Genomic DNA, 21,962 nt, shown 5'->3' with positions numbered 1-21,962 from the left:
CGTAAAGCTCGTCGAGGAGAAGAAGACTAGCAATCACTGAAGCCAGTACATGGAGCGCACCAGTTGTTAGGATGTAGTAACCGTCAGGTGGGTCAAGAACTCATCGAACAGGAGCCTTGAGTCAAACAGTGGGTCGGAGATCAGGTCTGGCGGCTGTGTCAGGAAGGCACATTATGCAGTGCGATCTCCTCCGATCGGTGCTGCTGTTGCTGGAGACCTTGGACACCTCCATCAGATTTTTCACCTACTGCATGAGAGCAGCGAACTGCTGGTGGTCTGCTGTCATTGGTAGTCGTGAAGTGCTCGGCTCTCTGTGAGTCGCCGGAGGTGCACCACACCACGATGAGCATTGAGCAAAGCTTGTGGAGGCATTTTGTGCTCTCATCTTGGCCATGGAGATTCTTGAGAGAAAATTTTTTTTTTCTGCTCGATTGCCCCCCTACCTGACGCGCCAAACTATTGTGGCCTTTCTTTGGTGGGGGTAGTCGGCTTAGAGCCAGCTAGGTGCTCCACCTGAATGTGGACCGATGGGATGTCGGGAGATGGTGTGCCATCGCTGGAGAAGGTGCACACAGTTAAGGTTGAAGGCAAGAGCGAGAGGTTGCTGGTGAACAATGGCGGTGGTCTTCACTCGATGCTGGAAGAAAGACTTGCAAAGGAAGTCCCATTGGAGATGGTTCCGACGAGGACCTTCCGACGTTCAAGTCAGCGAGGTGACTCAATATAATAAAAAGAACAGTAGAATTTTAGCACTGTGTTGGCCAACATACCTAGAGGGGTCTCCACTTACCTCTTTCATAGAGAGAGCAAAGTGAATGATGAGAGGACAGATGATCACGTCAATCATGTCCTATCAGTCGTATGGCGCCGCATGAACGTTTGGCTCTGACAGCGGGTGTGCCTTCTATTCGACACGCAGGCGGCCGTGGCGACGAGCCTTATCATGCATGCGGCATAATTAATGACCTTATAACATCTCATTATGGTGCGTAGCTAGACGGTTAGGATATGATTTCTGAGCGACATGACTCGATATGGTCTATCAGGATGGCGTGATGGCCACGCCTGTTGTTCAATCGTTTGGCTGATGCTCGTGTCAGAAAATTGGTTGAAAAAGTCCATTGAGTGGTGCGACCCAGTTATCAGTTTGGGTAATCGGTAAGGCACTGAGAAATAAATTGGCCTTCTGATGACTTCTGATGAAGTCGGCCTCCGAATGATTTCTTTAGATCAACCTCCTGATGACTTCGTAAGGTTGGCCTCCTTGTGAGGTCGGCCTTTTCATGATGATGTCAGCCTTCTCGTAAAGTCGGCCTCCAGATGACTTCGTGAGGTTGGCCTTCTTGTGAGGTCGGCCTTCTCGTGATGATGTCAGTCTCTTCGGAAGATCAGCCTCCGGATGATTTCGTGAGATTGGCCTCCTTATGAGGTCGACCTCCTTATGATAATGTCGATCTTCTCATGAGGTCGGCCTCCTAATGAAGTTGGTCTCCGGATGATTTCTGATGAAGTCGGCCTCGACCTCCTGATGAACGACCTCCAGATGACTTCGATTAGATCGGCCTCGGCCTCTTGATGAAGTTAGTCTCGGCCTCTAGATGAAGTCGGCCTCTGAATGATTTCTGATTAGATCGGCTTCGGCTTCCTGATGAAGTCGGCCTCCGAATGACTTCGTGAGGTTCCTGATGAAGTCAGCCTCCGAATGATTTCTAATTAGATCGGCTTCGGCTTCTTGATGAAGTCGGCCTCCGAATAACTTCATCCTCATGATGATGTCAGCCTTCTCGTGATGATGTTCGGCCTCCTCATGATGTCGGCCTTCGGATGACTTCGTGAGGTTGGCCTCCTCGTGAGATCGACCTCCGGATATCTTCGTGAGGTTGGTCTCTTTGTGAGATCGGTCTTTTGATGAAGTTGGTCTCTAGATGACTTTATGAGATTGGCTAAATAATGAGAATCTATCCCAATAAATATATATAGCCATGGCTTGTTCCACTTATAGATTACAAAGAGCAAACTATAATCACCAGTCCATCATGTGCCCTTGGTATCAATCATAGTGACGGGGAAACCAATTTGTCATAGCCTGTTACTTGCAACTTGCCTCCATTTTGAGGCGAGGAAGTGACGATCTTAAGAAAGAGTCGAGCAGATGCTATGAAGAAAACATTTTCCAATAAATGAAACATGGGACGGAGATGTGAAAGAAAAATCTTACAAGAAGGGGTTTTTTTTTTTTTTTATTAAATGATATATATCATGTAATCGAGAGACCACGGTATATGCAGCACCTTGTTTAGCGTCAGCTTAAATTAGGACACATCACCGAGAGAACCATGTGGGCCACGAGTTAAATCCATTCCTGAATGTTGGCTTTACGTCTGCTTTCCCATTTCACATCACATAGACTCGCTCTCGTCCTGGCCGCAACCGAAACACTCGAAGAGGCAGCTAGCACGTCCAAATCCCCGACATCGGGTCGGAGCTCGAACGTAGATTCCAGCGGGAGCCCCACACCAGTCCGCGTTGATTGGCCCGCAATCGGAGACGACTTCCGTACTACGCGAGTCCAAATGGGCACAGTAGAGGGAAAAAGGTCGACTTGCTTACCGTATGCACGCAAGCATGACGGAAGGCTGGGGCCAGCGTAATCGGCCCAGCGGTACACTCTCCCTGCGAGCATTAAGTGTCACCTCACGTTGGGTTTCATCCAAATAAAGACAAGCCAACCCGTTCTCCCTGGTCAGGCTGAACTCGGGTTGGGCTTTAGCTTCAAAATAACCATCTGGTCTCGAGTTGAGTTAGATTAGAGAACAAACCCAACCCAACTTGGCCTCACCTGACTGATGTTTGTATGTTTCATTTAGGTCACGTTTGGATGCTGGTTAAAAGGTGGATAATATAAAGATATTCCGATGACCGGCCGAACATTATCTAAAATGTGGTGGGTGGATAAACTTATTTAGTCAAAGAACCAAAAAGATGGTTAATTGGTTGCACTAACCATTCTTTGTTTGGTTGATTAGGGAGTTGATACCAAAGGTTGAATGTATTCAAGGGATAAATGAGTTTTCAGCATCCAGAAACAACCTTTAGTTATATTTAAACTAGTAGAGTTATAGAGCTGCATAACTAATGCGATGCTAGCCCAAAAAATGAATCTTGTCTGAATCTTAAAATTAATTATACAACCTACCCTAGTCCGATTAATCCAACACAATCTAGTTTGGACTATCACTCATCCAACTTGAAAACAAATTTAGTTTAGATACGCTTGCATTGGGTTGCTTTAGACATACGAACTCAAGGTCGGCCCGAGTTCTGACATTGACGAGTTGAATGGGCCTTGGGCTACCCCTTAACCCACCCAATTCAATCAAGTGAAGGCCTTATGTCAAACAAACAAACATAGCTACTTCTTATCAAACAACCATGCAACCAAAATTAGTTTAAGATGGAGTTGCAGTAGATTGGCTTGAGCAAGCCTGCAATGAGCAAAGCTTGGATTGCAAGCAAATCATCATGGAAGCATAGCAAAAAACAAGAAATGTCGTCCTATTTTTAGCTGGTCTGCTCCTCTTATTGGTTCCTTTAAGCAAAGTTGAACAAAATATTTTCTTTTTGACGAAAATAAAGTGATGCGTAAAGCATGTCGCCAACGGATGGTGACAGCTCTTTCTCTGTTACAATAGTGGGTGGGCATGGGGTGAAGAGAACGTTAAATTCAAAAAGTTTAGAGATCCACAACTCTCTCTGATAGGATGCGAATTACAAACAAAGGTTGAATAAGAATCTAACTAAACCAATGTGATCGGCAATTACTATGAGCGTAAATCGAATCCGATCCAATCAAATTGACTGAGGCTGAAAAATGGAGTTATCCAGGGTAGGAAGGGATAAAAGGGACAGCAGCGAAGGGATAGTGCCATATCCTCCTGAAGAAGGAAGCTTTTAAGCATTCACAAACTTAAAAACCCAAAGAAAGCAACAGTTTGCCCCGCCACCTGTCGCGATGGGCTCTCGGGCATACCATTTGGTCGGTGGGGAAGCATGGCGATCGCCACCACTAGTCATCGAAACCAGTTCTATGAGAGGCCACCTACCTTTCAAGCTTGTTGCCTCCACAGCCTACAGGAACTAAAACCCCAAAATGGCCGTGCCAGCGCCCTTAAGACTCCTAATAACTCATGCACTAACCCACTATTTCATTTAGGATGATGAGCCCCGCCCTCGTTGGTAGGAGATAACGAAGCCGCTTCCGAATCTTCTCAGGAGCTCGCACCTGAAATCTTTCCTAAATATCCTTTTTACAGAGGATCTATTTGGGAAATTCGATAAGATTAAACAAAAATTTCTACAGGAATCAACTCTGTTTATCCGCCTAACAAATATTCTTCTAAAATCTCCTTTTCCCTATTCTTTTTTTTCCCTCCCGTAGGATTTAGACTGGAAAAGTATTGGATTGATAGAGACCTACTCAAACAGACAGCCCACTCCATGAATCCAATGTGATCTTTTTTAGAAAACCGTTTTTCGACACCCAAACCCAACCTGCTTTAGATGACTAATGCATTACCTAGCAACTTGAGAAATAATGGAATAATTGCACTGACCGTAAGTCTGGACAGACGATGTGTGATCCCATATCCAATACAATTTGTGACATTGACTTCCAACTCCAAGAAGGGATATGAAAGCGGAAACAAATCTCGGCACCTGCATTAATGATTCAAGTTTGAAATCTACATTCAGAATTCAGATCAAAACTAAGATATTCTACCAGCTTTTCTGGGTCTGTATTTGATCTTTTCAGGTGTTCCGACCATTCAACAACCCTATCTTTACTTACCTTCTTCCATATGACTGAAGATCACATCCCAACACAGTGAGAACCTTCATATCTAACTTGTACATTGTCCAAGCCAATAGAGTTCAATACACGGGTATACAGGCAACAAGGTGAAAGTTTACCACAAGGGATATGCAACGATTGCAAGAGAATTTACATGGAGTGAGGATTTTTTTACATCATAGAGGATGTCTAAGCTTTTAGCATCTGCAGGTAGCCATTAATGATGGACATAGCCGAGGACCGATATCCTGACCCAAATAAATTATAGTGATTCAGGTAATGATACAGCTTGTACAAGTCCCTCCTATTCTCAAAACCAGGTTGTTTTGGCATAACCTGTATTAAAGGAAAAAAGAAATTACCCCGGAAAAGACGTTAGTTAAACTCCAGAAAAAAGTGTAAATGATTGCACATAGGAGGCTCGCAAGCAAAGCACATGTGGGAAAGGAAAAAAAAAAAAAAAAAAATTAAAACATGCAGGTTTTAATTGGTGTACGAAGTGAAGATTGTGCATCTCCAGGTGACAGCATACATTCTAACTTGTTAAAATCATCAACATGATAATACACATGCTCCTACTATTTTTAAAATGAAAGGATTCCACTGTTGTGTTCATCCCTCTGGCAAATTAAGAATTTCTATAACTATAAAAATCTAAGCCTACTGACTTGCATAAAATGGCTCCCCAAGGGAATCTTGCATATAAGAACACTAAAGAAGCATCACCTATTTATTTATCTTGAAAATTTATATTACTGACAAATTTACAATCAACAAGCCAGATCCCAATTATTCACGGTCAACTTTACACGTTCTCACCTGATTCCTATATAAAACTTCACTGTACCAGTTCCATTTTCAAGGAATCACCAAGTCGTTTTTTTTTTCACTAAGATTTATACATAAAGGAAACAGAGAATGATACCTCAAAATAGGAATTATAAAACGATCCACCAAATCCAGCGCACCATGACATTCCAAATTCTGCTTCATTGTGCCCATCTGTATACAATGACAAAGTTGAGATTGTAAAAAGAAACTAAATCCTTCCAAACCATATTTCCTTGCATGCAGCCTATAATTTTGTTAGTTTAATGGCTCCAAATTTCAACATCAGCAAGGTAGTCCAGTAAAACAATTTGTACGTAGGGATTATGTAGGATCATTGCAAGTCCTTCTATATACTCTTGCTATGCATGTATGCATACATGTGTGCGTTATGTACCACTGACCATAACAAAATTAACATATATTCACCATTATTGTTTATAATTGAATATATTTCTTTCAACACAAATTTCTTTTCGCATTTTGACAGTCCATTATTCAATTTCTTTTAAAAAATTATGATAAAAAATTCTCAAATAGGAGCTCTTAATTTACTACTTAGTTCATCATCAGATAAAAGAACTAAACGTTCCACCATCATGTAGTATGAACATATTTGATTCAGACTTACAGTAACATGCTGGATCTAATATAACGGGATCACCATTCTCATCACAACCGATGTTCCCACTCCATAAGTCTCCATGAAGTAAGCACGGTTCAATCACAACACCTTCAAAAAGTTGTCGCATATTCTTTATCAACCTCTGACCTGTCAAAGTGCAATTGAAAGAGAATACATCAAAAAAGTCAACCTAAAAATATCAAAATGAAGTTCAAAAAGAAACAACTTGGGCCAGGCTTATTCAAGAAGTTGCCTGTGCAAATCCTATGGATGGCAAAATTTGACTTGTACCTGCCAACCCACATAAACCCACCTGCAATAAATAGGTTTCATTTGGGTCTTCATAAAGTCAGGTTGATTCTCAGTCAACACAAAATCAACCCGACTACAAATCAGCGGCATTGGGCATAGCCCCCACATCTAATGGGCCACCTGGGTCAATCCAGTTGGAAAACAAATGGTGCCTAGATCCAATATAGTTGATAGTTCTTTATTTTTTTTATATGCAGTTCGGTTTTTACTTAAAAACAAAAGGGTTATGTAGGGTGATGGCCTTGGGGGATCATGGGATTTGGGATGTGCGGGTGCATTGTGGATTTAACTTGTAAAACTTCCAAAGCATGTCTACCACACATAGATATTGGAGGGGGTTCATTGAAGAGAACATAAACAAGTCTTCTACATATTTGGATACCAACAAGGTGTTTATAATGTACCATATCACTATTCACAAAAACCCAAAATAAACAAAAAAGAAAAAGCAAGTTGCCTCAAAAACTGAAGCACCTTTTTCATGCATACTGGAATCCCCATATTGCTTCAGTGCCAACTTTAATTGATAGCCCAATCTGTGCTCAGCAAAAAACTCAATCCAATCTGAAGACCAAGTGTTTATCTGGGGAGTACTGCAGCAAGAAAATTGAAGGTGTCAGAGCATGGTAACAAAATTTAACAAAATATGATTGGTCTTGTGATTAGATACAAATATGATAAAAGAACCATGCAAAACCACTTTGCATGCAGGCTAAACACGTTGGGCAGAGGAAGCGTATAAGCAGAAAAGTAAGAGAGTCCAGGTATAAAAGAGAATGCAAAACCACAATATTCTATAGGACAAGAAGAAGAATACCAGTCCATGACCACTTGTAAGCTTTTTTGACAATAAGCAGGCTAATGAAGGGATATTTTTATGCATGCAAATGGCAAGATCTTCAGAGAATTGGAAGAACAACAGTTGAAAACAATGTTCAAGAGAAGTTTCACCTGCCAATTGTATTATCAACAGCAAACCCAAAGCCCTTCTCCGACTTCCCAGCTTTATGCATTTCAGCAAGCTTTCTTCCTAGAACCGACTGAGGACAGATATGTCATTACACAAAGTCAATCTTCAATGCTAGTTTCTAAATATAATGAATTAGTGTCACCTGACTTCCCCTGGAAGATCCAAACTTGATAAATTCCATGATAATATAGGAGCCACCAGTTGGTAAAGGTCCAACCTGCAAGTTCAAATCATAATAAGTTACTTCTTTTACAGATAGAGGCCTTTCAGGGAAAGAAACTGAGCGTGCTGAAACAAGAATTGGATATTGTGTAATTACCTTATACGGCTTTGGGACACGAATTGATTTGGTGGCATACATTGCATTTAAACCAAGAGCCTCTCCTTCAAACATTGATGGTCCAATTTTTCTGAGTCAAAAATGCAACGTAACTGAGGTCTTTCTCAGCTCGCTGAATAAGAATTGCTTTAGTCATAAATAAGTATATATGGCTGTATAAAATACATATGATTGAAGTTTCATATGTCAAACTGAGCTGGTCTTGTTAATGTATAAACCAGCACAACAAAATTATCAGAGAAACCATAATTTCAGACTCAGAGCACGGAAACTTCAATAACCATTAACTGATATTATATTTAGAACAGAAAGCCTTAATTTTGCATGCAGATGTACAAAAACTTATGGTTTTATGGATATTGTTAAATATGGTTTACAACACTTAATTGTTCTTTTCACCCCTTGCTTGTTCATATTCAAATGTTACTATTTGCGAACAAATTAGGGATACCCAGAGTAACAAATCGAGTCCACAAATTTTATCAGCAAAGCAAAATCTATCTTAATTTTTTCAGGTTTATATAAGATAATTTGCTCACTCCATTCATGGAGAGTTCTCACCTTTGAGTTTTGCTAGATTAACCTCATTTTAGTTGAAGAGGCTTGGTTGGATTGATTGATGTAACAAAATACCGGTGAAAGGGCCATGAAGTAAACACATTATGTGGTAATAAACACTAGTTAACAGCATAAAAAGTTGACGAATGTTTGCAATGTTTTCACATATATATGGTTGCCTATAGAATGGCATGCAAAACACCCATAACTCACTATTGACCCACTGTATTTAAAAACTCAATCTTGGATAATGAGCATGTGATGATCATTTAGGCAAGCATAAAGAAATGGGATAATAAGCTGGTTAGGGAGAGAGAACAGATCTGTATTAGAGCAAGTTGGGTGTATGTCCTAGAATGTACAAATATAACTATACCCATCTCATTCAACACTAGAAGAATTCTCTTTTATTTTGATGGAAACACTAGGAGAATTCTTTGAGAACAGCATTAATCTGAGTTTTAGGAAGGTTAAAGAAAAGAAAATAACAAGGAAAAAACATGAATGATAACATTTGAAATATTGTGAATAGATTATGAGTTTGTAGCTGTATGCACACAAAAAACATGCTTGGTGTTGCTTCTACCATCTAAAAAGAGGAGAAGCCAGAAGTTATGTTTTTTGGCTTCTCCTAAAAGTATTTTCTCATTTGAAGTTTTCTTCTTGTAAAAGCATTTTTTTCAAATAATACTACCAAACACTTATTTTTCTTAAGAAGGGCTTTCTTTGCTTTATAAGTCAAAAAAGCACTTTTCTTAAACAATACCCAAGATGCCATAAAAATAGAACAATTTACAGGATGGGCTGCCTCATGAATTTCTGATAATCCCCATTCCACTTGTTCTATATTATAAACTTTTGGCTTCTTTGACATAAGTCATTAAAAATAAAACAAAAATAATGATAAAAGCCAGTCTTTTTAGGTTTTTGGTTTCTCCCAAAAGTATGTTCTCTTGTGAACTTTTCTTCTCGGAAAAGCATTTTTCAAATAATACTGCCAAACACTTATTTTTCTTAAGAGGTGCTTTTTTTTGCTTTATAAGTCACTAACGCATTTTTCTTAAACAATACCAAAGATGACCTAAAAATAGAGCAATTTACAGGACAAGACTGAATCCAAGTGGGCTGCCTCATGAATTTCAGATAATTCCCATTCCACTTGTTCTGTATTATACTCTTTTGGCTTCTTTGATATAAGTCCTTAAAAATAAAACGAAAATAATGATACAACCAGTCTTTCCCATCCATTTTAACATAAGTCTCGATTCTTCATGTTATTACTATCAGATTTCCCATCAAAAGGATGACTTTCTGAATGGATATACAATAAATTACTACTGTTTCACAGGACATCATGAACTCTTGAATTTGTTGAATTCTGCTATTCTACCAAGACTCTCCAGTATCCAATATGCTTTCTCTTCTTAATATGTTAACTTTTACAGGATGGGCTGCCTCATGAATTTCTGATAATCCCCATTCCACTTGTTCTATATTATAAACTTTTGGCTTCTTCGACATAAGTCATTAAAAATAAAACAAAAATAATGATAAAAGCCAGTCTTTTTAGGTTTTTGGTTTCTCCCAAAAGTATGTTCTCTTGTGAACTTTTCTTCTTGGAAAAGCATTTTTCAAATAATACTGCCAAACACTTATTTTTCTTAAGAGGTGCTTTTTTTTGCTTTATAAGTCACTAACGCATTTTTCTTAAACAATACCAAAGATGACCTAAAAATAGAGCAATTTACAGGACAAGACTGAATCCAAGTGGGCTGCCTCATGAATTTCAGATAATTCCCATTCCACTTGTTCTGTATTATACTCTTTTGGCTTCTTTGATATAAGTCCTTAAAAATAAAACGAAAATAATGATACAACCAGTCTTTCCCATCCATTTTAACAAAAGTCTCGATTCTTCATGTTATTACTATCAGATTTCCCATCAAAAGGATGACTTTCTGAATGGATATACAATAAATTACTACTGTTTCATAGGACATCATGAACTCTTGAATTTGTTGAATTCTGCTATTCTACCAAGACTCTCCAGTATCCAATATGCTTTCTCTTCTTAATATGTTAACTTTCAACATCTCAGCGCCCGGCCCCGCTCCCCCCACCCCCCCAAAAAAAGGAAGAAAAAACAAGCATTTTGCCTAATTACAAAGTTCAGCTATAGGAGAATTAGCCTGCAATATCTAAAAATGACTCCAAGTTCTGTCCATTCAACATTAAAAATTCACTTTCAAGGTATATAAATAGCACATTGGGTTTGTAATTGTCTCTACAAATATGACAACTTACAAAGCCTTATTTCTTCCAAGTATCACACAATATATTTGATTTTCTATTGATGGTGAATTTATAACTAGTATCTTGGACCAACAATAACAGCACGGTCACAAATTGATAATTTCAAAACTTTCTTTCCCGGGAGCTTGATTATAGTTTCTCCTACCTAACAAAAAAAAGAAGGAAATGTAAATAAATATTTTAAGTGAATATATAAAACTTCACATGCCTGTTTGTCTTAACAAAGAAAGGACCAGAATCTGTATCATATCGGCTTGCATGACTGACACAGCCACCCCCAATGGGACTAATTCTCGTAATCTGTGTGGCCTTTCCTTCTGTGAGAATCCATGCACGAATTGGGTCATCACTCATAGCTGCCACTGTCAGTTGATAAATGAATGAAGAATGTTATTAAATTATAATCAGAAGTCCTATAAGTTTATGTGTCCTGTAAATAAATTTATGTAATGTGCAGGATTACCTTATTTAAAAAAAGCAGCATTTTAAATATGTAATATAAGCACAGTTTAAATAATTTGATGCTTAGCATGCCATCTTTGAAGATTACATGCCAAAACTTTCCCTAATCTCCCAGTTGCAAATGAGTTTAGTGGCATTAATAGGGAAAGAGACGCATTGCAATCACTACACATAAGAGGGAAAACGTTGGAAGTAGTCTAGAAATTAGCCTTAAACCTCTTTGCACTAGTAATAACCAGAAACACACGCATTATATAATGCCTTTAGACTTTTATGAATAGTGCACCATCAATTGATTTGATCTGGAAATATTGGAAACATGCTATTGTACAAAAATAACAATATTCTCAACCATCATAAGGAGGCCAATGCCACACTGATAAGTGACAATAGATACGGAACATGATTATTTTTTTTTTTTCACATCAGTTGCAAAAGCATCCTATAGAATGCAAAAAAAAAGGGTGGATAAAGTGGGTACATGCTTGTCAAAGTTTTGTAGATAACACGGGCCATGCACATAAGATGTACTTAAAAGACACAAGAATGTTGAGCTGGAACACATAATAATAGTAGATAAGAGAAACCTTCGAGGATGCATTTGGTTCATGACCAAAATTGAAATCGGAATTGGAATTGATTGGAATGAGAATTGGAATAGCTGTATTCCCTGACGTGGTTTGTGACCAGAATTAGGATCAGAATGATCTATTTTTAAGTAATTTTTTAGAAAATCAATTGTATTTTTGAAAAAAATCAAATTTTTAACTAAACCTAGTAGAGGGGGATTGAATGCCGGAAGGAGAGCCAGGACTGAGCATTGAGGATTGGGGCATTCTCATTCCTCCCTGGAATGGCAATGAGAATGGGAATGGGACTCCCTCCAACCACAAAGCTAGAGTGGGAGTCATTCATTCATATTCCTATTCTAGAGCCCAACACCCTCCAACCAAACACACCCCAAAATGAAGACATTGAAAAAGATTAGAAGTTGCATCAACAAAATAATGTTTAGCAAATTGATTAAGTTGCTACACCATTGGATAGGGCTCATCACATTCATGCATTGACGATCCATGTGACTGTATTGATACTACTGAAAGGTGTTCTATAAGTTTCAAAAGAGAAAGGAATACTTAAAAAGAACATAGATGGAAGTTATAAAGGTTAAAAAAATACATGAAAATTGGTGGTTGCCCTCAAAATGAAACACTCAGAAAAAAGGGATCCATAGAACCAGCCCTAAAGATTGATATTCATGTCCAATGACGTGTGTGAATTACATATGATGGGTTGCAAATTTCTTGTTCCGGTGGGACTAAGATGCTCATCTTTAGCCTTTATTGGTTTAAAAATTTTGCAAGATGGATATTCATGAGATGCAGTGGCATGAGTGTGAAGTATTATCTGATGGGTTGCCGAATTTCTTGTTTTGGTGGGACTATAGATGCTACTCTTTAGCCCTTATTCATACAAAAATTTTGCAAGAGAGTACAAAATCCTCGATAAAAACTCTATTACCCCAAGTAAAGATTTCAGAAAAGGAAAGAATTGTATTTGTACAACCTCTCCCTTAATTTCGAACAAAAATTGAACTTCCAAAAAAAAAAAAAAATTGAACAACCTCATATCAAGAATAGATCAATAAAAAGAAGCTTCGGTAACAGTTATATAGGGCACAAAAAGGATAACGAATAACCGATATCATAGAAACCATTGAGGGAAAGAGGAATTAAATATGTACTGGGGCCGAAAGAGGGTTGATGCTTCAGTCGGCTCTGATGAGAAGGCCAAATTCGGAGTCGAGGATCATCTGGTTATTTTTATATACAGCGAGCGAGCGAGCGAGCGAGCGAGAGAGAGGTACTCACCGACTGAGAAGGGTTGGGCGAGAGAGAAACGGCGAGAGCGAGGAAGAGAGAAAGGGAAAGAGAAGGCTCCCACGTGCCCCATTCATCTGCCGCCACGAAAAAGAAAAAGGAGACGGTCTTCTGATTCGTCACCCTTAACAGTGACTCGCGAGTCATGACATTACCGGCTGCCGACCGCCAGTTCGGATTTTCCGTTGTGATAATTTTTTTTTTTTTCAAAACCTTTTCTCTTTTATTTTAACGTTAGGCTGATATGCATCTCCTGACTACCATCCTGTGCTCACCCTTTCACGCGGATTAAGGTTTGATGTCATCCAACCAAGCACTCGATTAACATGGGTGTGTGATATTTGATGTACGTATTTTCGTATCTTGGGGGTAAACTAATCCAATTTAATTGTTATAGGATATTTTTTGAGTTAAACTAGGATAGTAAAGTACTCGGTTCCAAAAATCACCAATCTAATTCAATATATATATTTTTAATAATATTATATTTTATTTATAATATATATTATTAATTTAATAAATTAAAATATAATATAATATTATACTATATTTTAATCTCTCCCCCCCTCTATATATATATATATATATATGATTATGATTTGGTAAATATTCAAGTCAGATTAAGTTAGTCTCGAGTATTAATCTCTCTCTATCCCTTTCTTCTTATGGAATTGAGTTTGAGCTTGGATATTAAGTTTTGATCAATTTTAAGTTAAACTTCAAATTTAAATATTTTAAATTATACCGTATTTGATTATCTGACTACTCAGCGTGACTCGACTTGAATGCATGTATGCAAGAAATAAGTCATCATATAAAATTGTCTTGTAGTTCTTCCAAAATTTATAGAGCCCATAACTACTGATTTGTTGCTTGGCAACAAATCAGACAAGCCCCTTTATAGTAAGTAACTTAGAGAGTGTTTAGTTTACGACCGAAATCGAAATCAGAATGGGAATTGGAATAGTTTGAAATCGAAATCAAAATGGCCAAATCCCTTGTAATACTTGGTTCATGACCAAAATCAAAATTGAAATAAAAATTTGAATCTATAGAGGAGAGTAGGGATTGAGTTTTATGTAGATCATACCATTTTTATTTCATCCCAGAATTAAAATAAGACTTCTCTCAATCAAATGATTGGAATGAAAATCACCTATTTTCATTTCAATTTCAGACCCTTACCTTCCTAATTTCTATCAAAAAAAATCTTCATTGGATGCACATAACAGGATCCTTGTAGCGTTACTCGTTGCCGTGCGCCCAAAAATGACTTCAGGTACTCATTTGCAGATAACTAAATATTACCAAATTCCAGACTCTTGTCTTTGACTTATCTACTGGATATTCTTTTATGTTGAGGAATGCTAACTAACTAAGCTAGACTAGTTCAATTCCAATCACTTGGGCCGAGCTTCAACGAAAAGCCCATCTAGATCGGGATAGGCTTGAAGTCCGTTAACTGTTTTCATCTTTTGACTCTTGACATTCCCTTCATGCAACTATAGTTCCAATGTTCTCACATTATTAAAAGATTTTTGAATTACTACTGATTTTTCTCTAGACAAATAATTCTTTGGATTATTCTTCAAAAATAAATGTATCTAAACTTTTTTTAATTATTCCTCAATTATATGCAAATTTTATAATTTTTTTACAATTTATTTATGACTAACTGGAAAGTTTAACGTGACACATCTTAGTCATGCCATCTGATGCTCAACCATCCCGCTCACGCATGATCATTTCAAAATTTTAGATGTTTTTTTTTGGTCCGTCGAGGCAAAACTTACGCTCAAGCTGCTTCCTATCTTTTAATCCAATCCTTGACTAAATCGCCAGTCCTCGCTGTGGATCAAACAGCTACGCAAGGACTGGACGGCAAAGCATCGCACCTCCAATGCAAGCAAGCCCAATTGGACAACCCAACCGAGATCTCTTCAGTTCTAACACCGTGATTCGACGGCCCAACCCATCCGCTGTCCTGTCCTTCTTCCACATCATGGCCCCTATCACCACCATTACCCCTCTGGACTCGCAGCCTTCACTGGCTTGCAAGCCCCCGAGCTCGGCTTGCGTTCAAGTTGGTCTGGAGTCTGGTGTATTTGTGCTCAATTATTTGATTCAGACGTTTGGAAATTGTCGGCTGTTTTGAGGATGCACATAAACTGTTTGATTGAAACCCCTTTAATGATATCGTCTCGTGAAATGTCATGAGAAGTGGTTATGCTCATGGGGTCTTTGCCAGCAAGCATTTGACCAACCAGCTTCTCTGCCGCAACATTGAGTGTTGTGCAGTTTTTGATGGTCATCATCATAAGATGGACAATCATCAAAAAACATGCACCATACACGATATATGCTCGTGGACAGGCTTGTTTGATGGTCGACCATCTCTTGATGGCATCTATCAAGAACTGTTCAGTATTCTATAATATGGCCCATACACCATAGAGGATTCATGCTCATCATTTGATTGGTTTGAGGTGAAGAAAGCAAATAATGGCAGGCCGGACGGTGTGACCATGATACGTTTGGTCTCGGCTTGTTCCCGGGTGATTTGGAAAGAGGATGGGATCGCTTCATTCATACTCGAGTGAACTTGGTTTCTCGACAAACAACTTTAAGTGGATCAACGCGATATCGATATGTATTAAGTGTTGGGATTTGGAGTCGGCATGGAAGTTTTTAATGAGATGGATAAGGGGGACTCGTGGACTACCATGATCTCGGGTTTGGCTAACCATCCTACACATAGAACATCAGCTGTGTCTGTCCATTTGCAACAAATCTCGTTGCCGATGATGATACGGATCATTACTGGTCCGCTTCCAAATCGGTGACATAAGCACAGTGTGGTTCGGAAATCTGGAGGCTGATATGATGTTATATAATATACTTCTTGAGTGACTTGGACACCATTTGGGATCATATCGTCCGCTAAGAATGAGGCATCGAGGTTTGAGGGCCTGATTCACATTATCCTAATACAGCGGTCCCTTTTGGTTATATTGTTTGCATCACCGACTTGCTTGTAAGTTTGCAGCAGCTGAACTTACAAGCTATCTCCAGTAGATTATAATTTAATAATTTTGATTCAAGAAAAATTTTCATTTCTGGGTTGGTGGATGCAATTATTTGGACACTGAAAGAGGACCATTTCAACTCTTATCCACATCTGACCTCACCATCCACGCTTACACAGTTACCATGGGGCCACTGATTTTGTCTAGGTGGTATTATAGAATTCAAAAAAACCATGCCAATTCATGAAGTAGGTGAAAAAGTTATCCATAAGCTTCCTTTCTTGACTTCCTGGCCTTTCCTTCATAGTTGTTTGAAGAAAATAAAGGAAATAAAGGAAATAAAGGCGGAAGGACATAATATATATTAGAAGAGGAAATGTCTGGCAAAGCAAAATGCACCTTCCCATGCAACGAGCTCTAAAATTTTTAAATTCCAAAGAAAATATTGTGGCTAATTCCCTGTTGCTTCTGTCGTCAATGAAGAACACCTGCAAAATAAAATCCATATTAACCGAAACTATGTCCGACGGAGACCCTCCGATGCTTAAATCAGTGAGAAATGGTGAACAGCAGATGAAGAATATTTGAAATAACAGAATCTCAGTCCAGAATGATCTTACCAATGCTATTCATTTACCTCCATTTTATAGATGATTCAGATGTAACTGTCAAGTAAGTGATTCCGCATCTTATGGCACTAAATTATCGGATCATAATCATGGAATTAATGGACTGTTTATATCCACTAATGATCGTGACATATAGTTGATAACCGTTTATAACGATTAGATATGTAGGTTCACACATTCGGCATCATATATCGTAGGAAAATAAGCCGATTATATATCGGTAGTCGTGAAGATCCGAATGAGCATCGGTCAGTAATTCTGATATACTAATGATCATTGATCGAATATTAACTGAGTTGTCGTGATTGTCTGTTGATGGCTGAGAATAACCGACTGTCGGTCAACTGATTGTGAGTCAGCATATTATGTTTATGAAACCGATCTATAGTCGAATCGAGGTCAGTTGATTTGTCCCAATAGAAAAGAATGTGTGAGCTACCAGCAACTTGAAATGAACTCATGATACTCCAAGTAAAAAGAGTTCCTGATGCACCAAGATTAGAAGTATGAGCTTTTAGGTTGCTTTTGATTTTTGCTCGGTATGATTGAGGAAAGAGGAACAAAAGCAGGAAACAAAAGGGTAAAAAGGAATCCATGGCTAGCAGGGAATCCACATAAAAAACTGAAGGTTTTTTTTTTTGTGATAATAACTGAAGCTTTTTGGTTGTAGAGATGGTGACGAGTATGTAAAACCTAGAGCATTGTACTGCCCAAAAAAAAAAAAAAAGGCCCAGAGCATTGATAAGATGCAATATAATTTTAGAAGTCACGAATGATCAACGCCTTGAACGTGGTTTAGTGGGGCACCTATTGCTGAGAAGGAGCCAAGCGCTCAAAATCTTGGAACCTCCAAAAGCAACAATATGTTCAGCTGACGTCTGAGGAGAACTGGGGAGTTTTCAAGCGATAAAAGGCTAGGCCAGGTTCACTTTGGGCTGCAAAATTTGAAACGAATGTATGAAGTTTGATTCTCTTCATCATGAATCATCATGATTTCATCTCTGTAGTAATAGGTGGAGTCTGGTCGTCAGGATCGTATGCTCCGCAGCAATCATGATATTTAAGAAGGCATCAAATATGGCAATCGATGAACAGGTAAACAATCTCAAAGTATTGTACATAATCCAAAGTTACAAACTTCACAGATTTGCCCAGATGCCAGAATGCACCTTTTAAATCCTCCATTGCATTAAAAAATGTCTACACTCATTGATTGAAGAGATACTCTGTCTAAAGTGTTTTTATGTGTTGCAGAGGATTTAAGATCAGCTTTGAAGTATATCCTTTACAAAATCTATCAGTTCACAAGATTCCAAGCCAATAAACTTCCATGACTATCGTTGGCCACGAAGATCATATTTTTGCTGTCCCTTCAGATAGAAACCAGTCTCAAATCTTGGACACACTAAGCTTCACTAACTTAGTCCATGATGGCCTTTTTCACACTGTCCTAGCTTCTCGGTTTTCTCCATGGGAAACTCCAATGACAACAGAAACAGATTCATGGATTTCTTGGTTATTCTCACTGCCTTCCGAACGCTGATGGCCAGGAAGTAACCATTGGTTCGATTGGTCACTAGAGCCCTCGGTGTTGCCCACCATATGATGGGCTCCAAATAAGGGAGATGCAGCATATTTCGCATCAAAGGCATCACTAAGCGGCAATCGACAAATTGGACAAGTTGCTTGTTTTTGCAGCCACACATCAATGCAGGCAAGATGAAAGCTGTGAAGACATGATGGCATAATACGCAGCACCTCTTTCTCTTCATACTCTCCTAAACATATTGAACACCTGTAGCAGCAAAATGACCATAACTTTGTTAAATATCTAAGATGACAAGGCACAAGCATTCCTTTCCTTATTTCACATGGACAATCGAATAACATAGAAGCAAATAATTGCTCAAGTTTTGTTCAGGTATAATGAGCAGTCCAGTTTTCTGTTATTGATTCTCAAAAATGTGTTAGCATTCACATGAAGAAAGCTCCTTTCTATACACCATTGATGGTAGAGCATTCAATATACTATGTCAGCAAATGTGATTATGTGTCCAGCACGATGTTATGTAGTCATGCCTCCAGGGGGTTCAGTAATTCTTACCCTACTACATTGTTTGTCTAGTGGCTTTAACTTCAGCAGAAAACAAAAAATCTCTTCAAGGAAGACTTTTTGTGGTGCCTAAATCACTACAGACCCACAATTATGAAGGAAATATGCAGAAGCATCAGCTATATGGGGAAACTAAAATATGCCTTTACTGAACTAGATGCTCTCCCAAATTTGTGTTATTGAGAGAGAAATTCTAACCAAATAACTAAACAAGAAGCCTTACCATCTATCTGGAGTCTGCTCTAAATCCTCCTCAGCATTTACCAACATGGCATGTGTCATAACTGTGAATTCTTTTCCCAAAAACATGGACTCCGAGCAGATATCCTAAAATCAAGGTTTATACAATCCTCAAGAAGGGTCTCTGCATATCTCCTCTAAGTTACATTCTGAACCCCACAGGCTAAACATATCAGATGAGGGTTGAGAGAAACCAGAAGAAGCATGGTAACAGGATCCTGGGAAGTTCTAATCCAGACTCATAATAATGGACATGGTAGCTTCAGATTAAAGGGTAGTTAAGGGTGGTTGGGAGTGGGCAGGGTGTTAATGAACTCATTATTAAAGCAGAGTATAAGGGAATAAGACAGCAAGGACAAGGTGATTAGAATGATAATCACAATGTGATGAGAGAAAGGGAAGCAATATTTTCTCATCAAGGGAAGATGCTTTCTTGATCCAAAGAAAAAGGTATTAAATTCAGATTTGTAAAATTTTGTCCTAAATGTTATAATTGGATACTGAAATACATCAAAGGTGTTTTATATTTTGGTTGTCTTATTCCCAATGCAAGTCTAATCAAATAAAAATGCATATATGTTTCATCTTTTGAGAATCTATTACTAAAAAGGTTGCACAAAGATGTCCTCAGTAGAGCTGCTCATTACACCCAGCAAGCTTGATCTCCCAAGCTAGCCTGTTCTATCTTACAGTTTAACTCTTTGTAATGGTTAAGGGACCGTTTGTGTTCCATGTTATTTGGCTTCAAAGCAACACGGCTTGGATATATAAACCGAGAGAAAACTAAGGCCATAACCACTGATGACCAAGCCATTAAGTAGAACCCTGCAATTAAGTTTAACTTTACTGGTTAAGACTTAAGATCTTATGACAGTCTAAGAACAGAACCAATGATTGCAAGGAAGGATTTCCCCATTTAGAAAGACACTTACTTGGCATCTTCTCTTGGACTGTTGAATTAAATTCGGTAAGATCTCAAGGCAGTCTGAGAAAAGAAGCAAGATATCTCAAGAAGAAAATCCAAATTCAGAGAGACACTTACTGGGCATCTTCTCTTGATTGGAAAGCCTCACGTTTGAACTTCATTGTCGGAATTGCAGCAACGACTACAGGCTCCAAACCACTAATTGCATGCTCCGACTGTTTCAACAATAAAACACATATTGTTTCTCAAAAAACAATAAAAATATAATAAATTATCTCTTTGCAAATATATGAATTTTTCCGGTTAGGTATATGCTGATAATTTTGAAATTAAACAGACATCCGAGTATAAAGTACAAATTGCAATTCCTTTCACATTACAAATGTTATTATTATAACAGCAATCCGTATGTAAAGGGGCAATAATCACAAACTTCAAGTGGAGTGTCGATGCTTTCCCTTTCTGTCCCTTTTTCGTATCTTGAAAGGCAATACTAACTTCTACGTCTTGGTTAATTCAAGCAATTTATTTCCAACTATCTAGAAGCAACTTCTTGTTTTGTTAATTGGATACAAGTTCTTGGTATATGCAACGAAACAATATTCGTATGAATCCTGTCTCCTTGACCAAAAAAATGCGTTCACTACTTCATCAAGATAATGAGATGAGCAAAGAGAAGAAGCAAACATCAAAATTTCCAGGTCCAACAAAACAATTTTTTCTTTTATTTTTCCTTTTTTCCAAGAAAAAAATTTCCTAATCCATATAAATTATATAACAAGTTAACAACGATTCGCCTAAATCTAAAACCAAAAACCACCTTTTAACACTAAAAAATCGGAGGTTCATAAATCACACTGCAAGCTCTTTACCCGGTCAAAAAACCAGATTCCAAATAAGGAAGGAGGAAAAAAAAAAAAAAAGAAGAAGAAGAAAAACTGCTTAAAGTACTCACCGCTTCAAGATCTGAATGGAGGTCGAGGTCGAAGGCGACATCCCGGGAGTCGACGGAGCGGGCCCGGCCGCAGATCAGGCGGGCGCAGACGAACACGATGAAGGTGGCGCTCATCCCGAATCCTATCACCGTCGTGACGAGGTTCAATCCCGACCCCAGCATCTCTCCTCGCCGCCGCCGGCGAGCCTATCCCTCTCTTCCTCTTCCTCCCTCCCTCCCTATCAAACTCCTCCACCTCCGCCGCCGCGACCACCACGAATGATGGATTGGGGGTGGAGGGGTCGGGAGCCGGAGATCGGACGGATTATACCCATCCGGGAATTGGGAATAGCTTTGGCCGACGGCAAGGAATGGTATGATAAGATAGAGAGAGTGGAAACGCTGGGCGACTTGTGGGATTGCCCTTGGAATCGGACGCCCCAAGGGTCGCTGTGAGGGCGGGCCCCGCGCGGCTGCGGACCGGGCGGTGGCTTTCTTTCGCTCTCTCCCTCTTTCTTTCTCCTTCCCTGGAGAGCAGCCTTGGCCTATTACACATGCCGGCTTCTTTAATCAGAGTATCCGTGTCTATTTAAAGCAAGGAAGGGAGATTCGGTGGCTAAGCAGCAACAGGACGGATGTCAAAGAGGGGAAAGAACGTCAAAGACATCCCGCACCACGTGTCCGTGCACAACGCCAGTTACAGGAGCTCGTTTCTATGGGCTGAGTACCTGATGATTGCAACCCATAGATAGGCGTATGGTACACCGCCACATGGTATGCGCCCTGTAGAAGATACGCTCTTCCATTTTGAGCCCTACTTCCATTTTTTTTTTGCATGATATTTATAAGCATGGATGTGGATAATTTTCATTGTCGTGCACGATTTCTAATTGTCTTCTTCTTAACTGAATAAATTACACAAACAACGCCTCAAAATTTAAATTAATTACACTTA

The 21,962-nt window shown here is 38.9% G+C and overlaps 2 protein-coding genes across 2 annotated transcripts; both read right to left on the bottom strand.

The window, feature by feature from the left end:
- Nucleotides 1–4,898: 4,898 nt before the first annotated feature.
- LOC105037185 (protein-ribulosamine 3-kinase, chloroplastic) lies at nucleotides 4,899–13,270 on the bottom strand. Its single transcript, XM_073255851.1, has 9 exons — nucleotides 13,132–13,270; nucleotides 11,007–11,160; nucleotides 7,907–7,997; nucleotides 7,730–7,804; nucleotides 7,569–7,657; nucleotides 7,092–7,210; nucleotides 6,312–6,452; nucleotides 5,778–5,854; nucleotides 4,899–5,188 (listed from the first exon to the last, which is right to left on the bottom strand). Exons 1-9 carry the CDS (start codon nucleotides 13,211–13,213, stop codon nucleotides 5,042–5,044), a joined length of 975 nt encoding a protein of 324 aa, XP_073111952.1. The 5' UTR covers nucleotides 13,214–13,270; the 3' UTR covers nucleotides 4,899–5,041.
- A 4,601-nt stretch (nucleotides 13,271–17,871) lies between these two features.
- Nucleotides 17,872–21,535, bottom strand: LOC105043390 (E3 ubiquitin-protein ligase ATL42). The gene is made up of 3 exons (XM_010920918.4): nucleotides 21,029–21,535; nucleotides 20,191–20,288; nucleotides 17,872–18,590 (listed from the first exon to the last, which is right to left on the bottom strand). The coding sequence occupies exons 1-3, from the start codon at nucleotides 21,188–21,190 to the stop codon at nucleotides 18,236–18,238; spliced, it is 615 nt and encodes a 204-aa protein (XP_010919220.1). The 5' UTR covers nucleotides 21,191–21,535; the 3' UTR covers nucleotides 17,872–18,235.
- Nucleotides 21,536–21,962: the final 427 nt, after the last annotated feature.

The sequence above is a fragment of the Elaeis guineensis genome, chromosome 4 (assembly GCF_000442705.2).
Source record: "Elaeis guineensis isolate ETL-2024a chromosome 4, EG11, whole genome shotgun sequence".
NCBI classification, from domain to species: Eukaryota; Viridiplantae; Streptophyta; class Magnoliopsida; order Arecales; family Arecaceae; genus Elaeis; species Elaeis guineensis.
Note: the sequence above shows the minus strand (reverse complement) of the source record. Positions and strands in the feature narration are given on the sequence as shown.

Bases quoted from the DNA above. Each gene is read 5' to 3' on its own strand.
- LOC105037185 (XM_073255851.1), bottom strand. From the start codon at position 13,213: ATGGGGCACGTGGGAGCCTTCTCTTTCCCTTTCTCTCTTCCTCGCTCT. The intron at 5,855-6,311 runs GTAAGTCTGAAT...CATTGTATACAG, and splicing joins ATTAGATCCAGCATGTTACT to ATGGGCACAATGAAGCAGAA. The intron at 5,189-5,777 runs GTATCATTCTCT...CCTTTAATACAG, and splicing joins TTTATAATTCCTATTTTGAG to GTTATGCCAAAACAACCTGG.
- LOC105043390 (XM_010920918.4), bottom strand. From the start codon at position 21,190: ATGCTGGGGTCGGGATTGAACCTCGTCACGACGGTGATAGGATTCGGG. The intron at 20,289-21,028 runs GTGAGTACTTTA...TTGTTGAAACAG, and splicing joins TCCATTCAGATCTTGAAGCG to TCGGAGCATGCAATTAGTGG. The intron at 18,591-20,190 runs GTAAGTGTCTCT...TTGCTGCTACAG, and splicing joins CAATCAAGAGAAGATGCCCA to GTGTTCAATATGTTTAGGAG.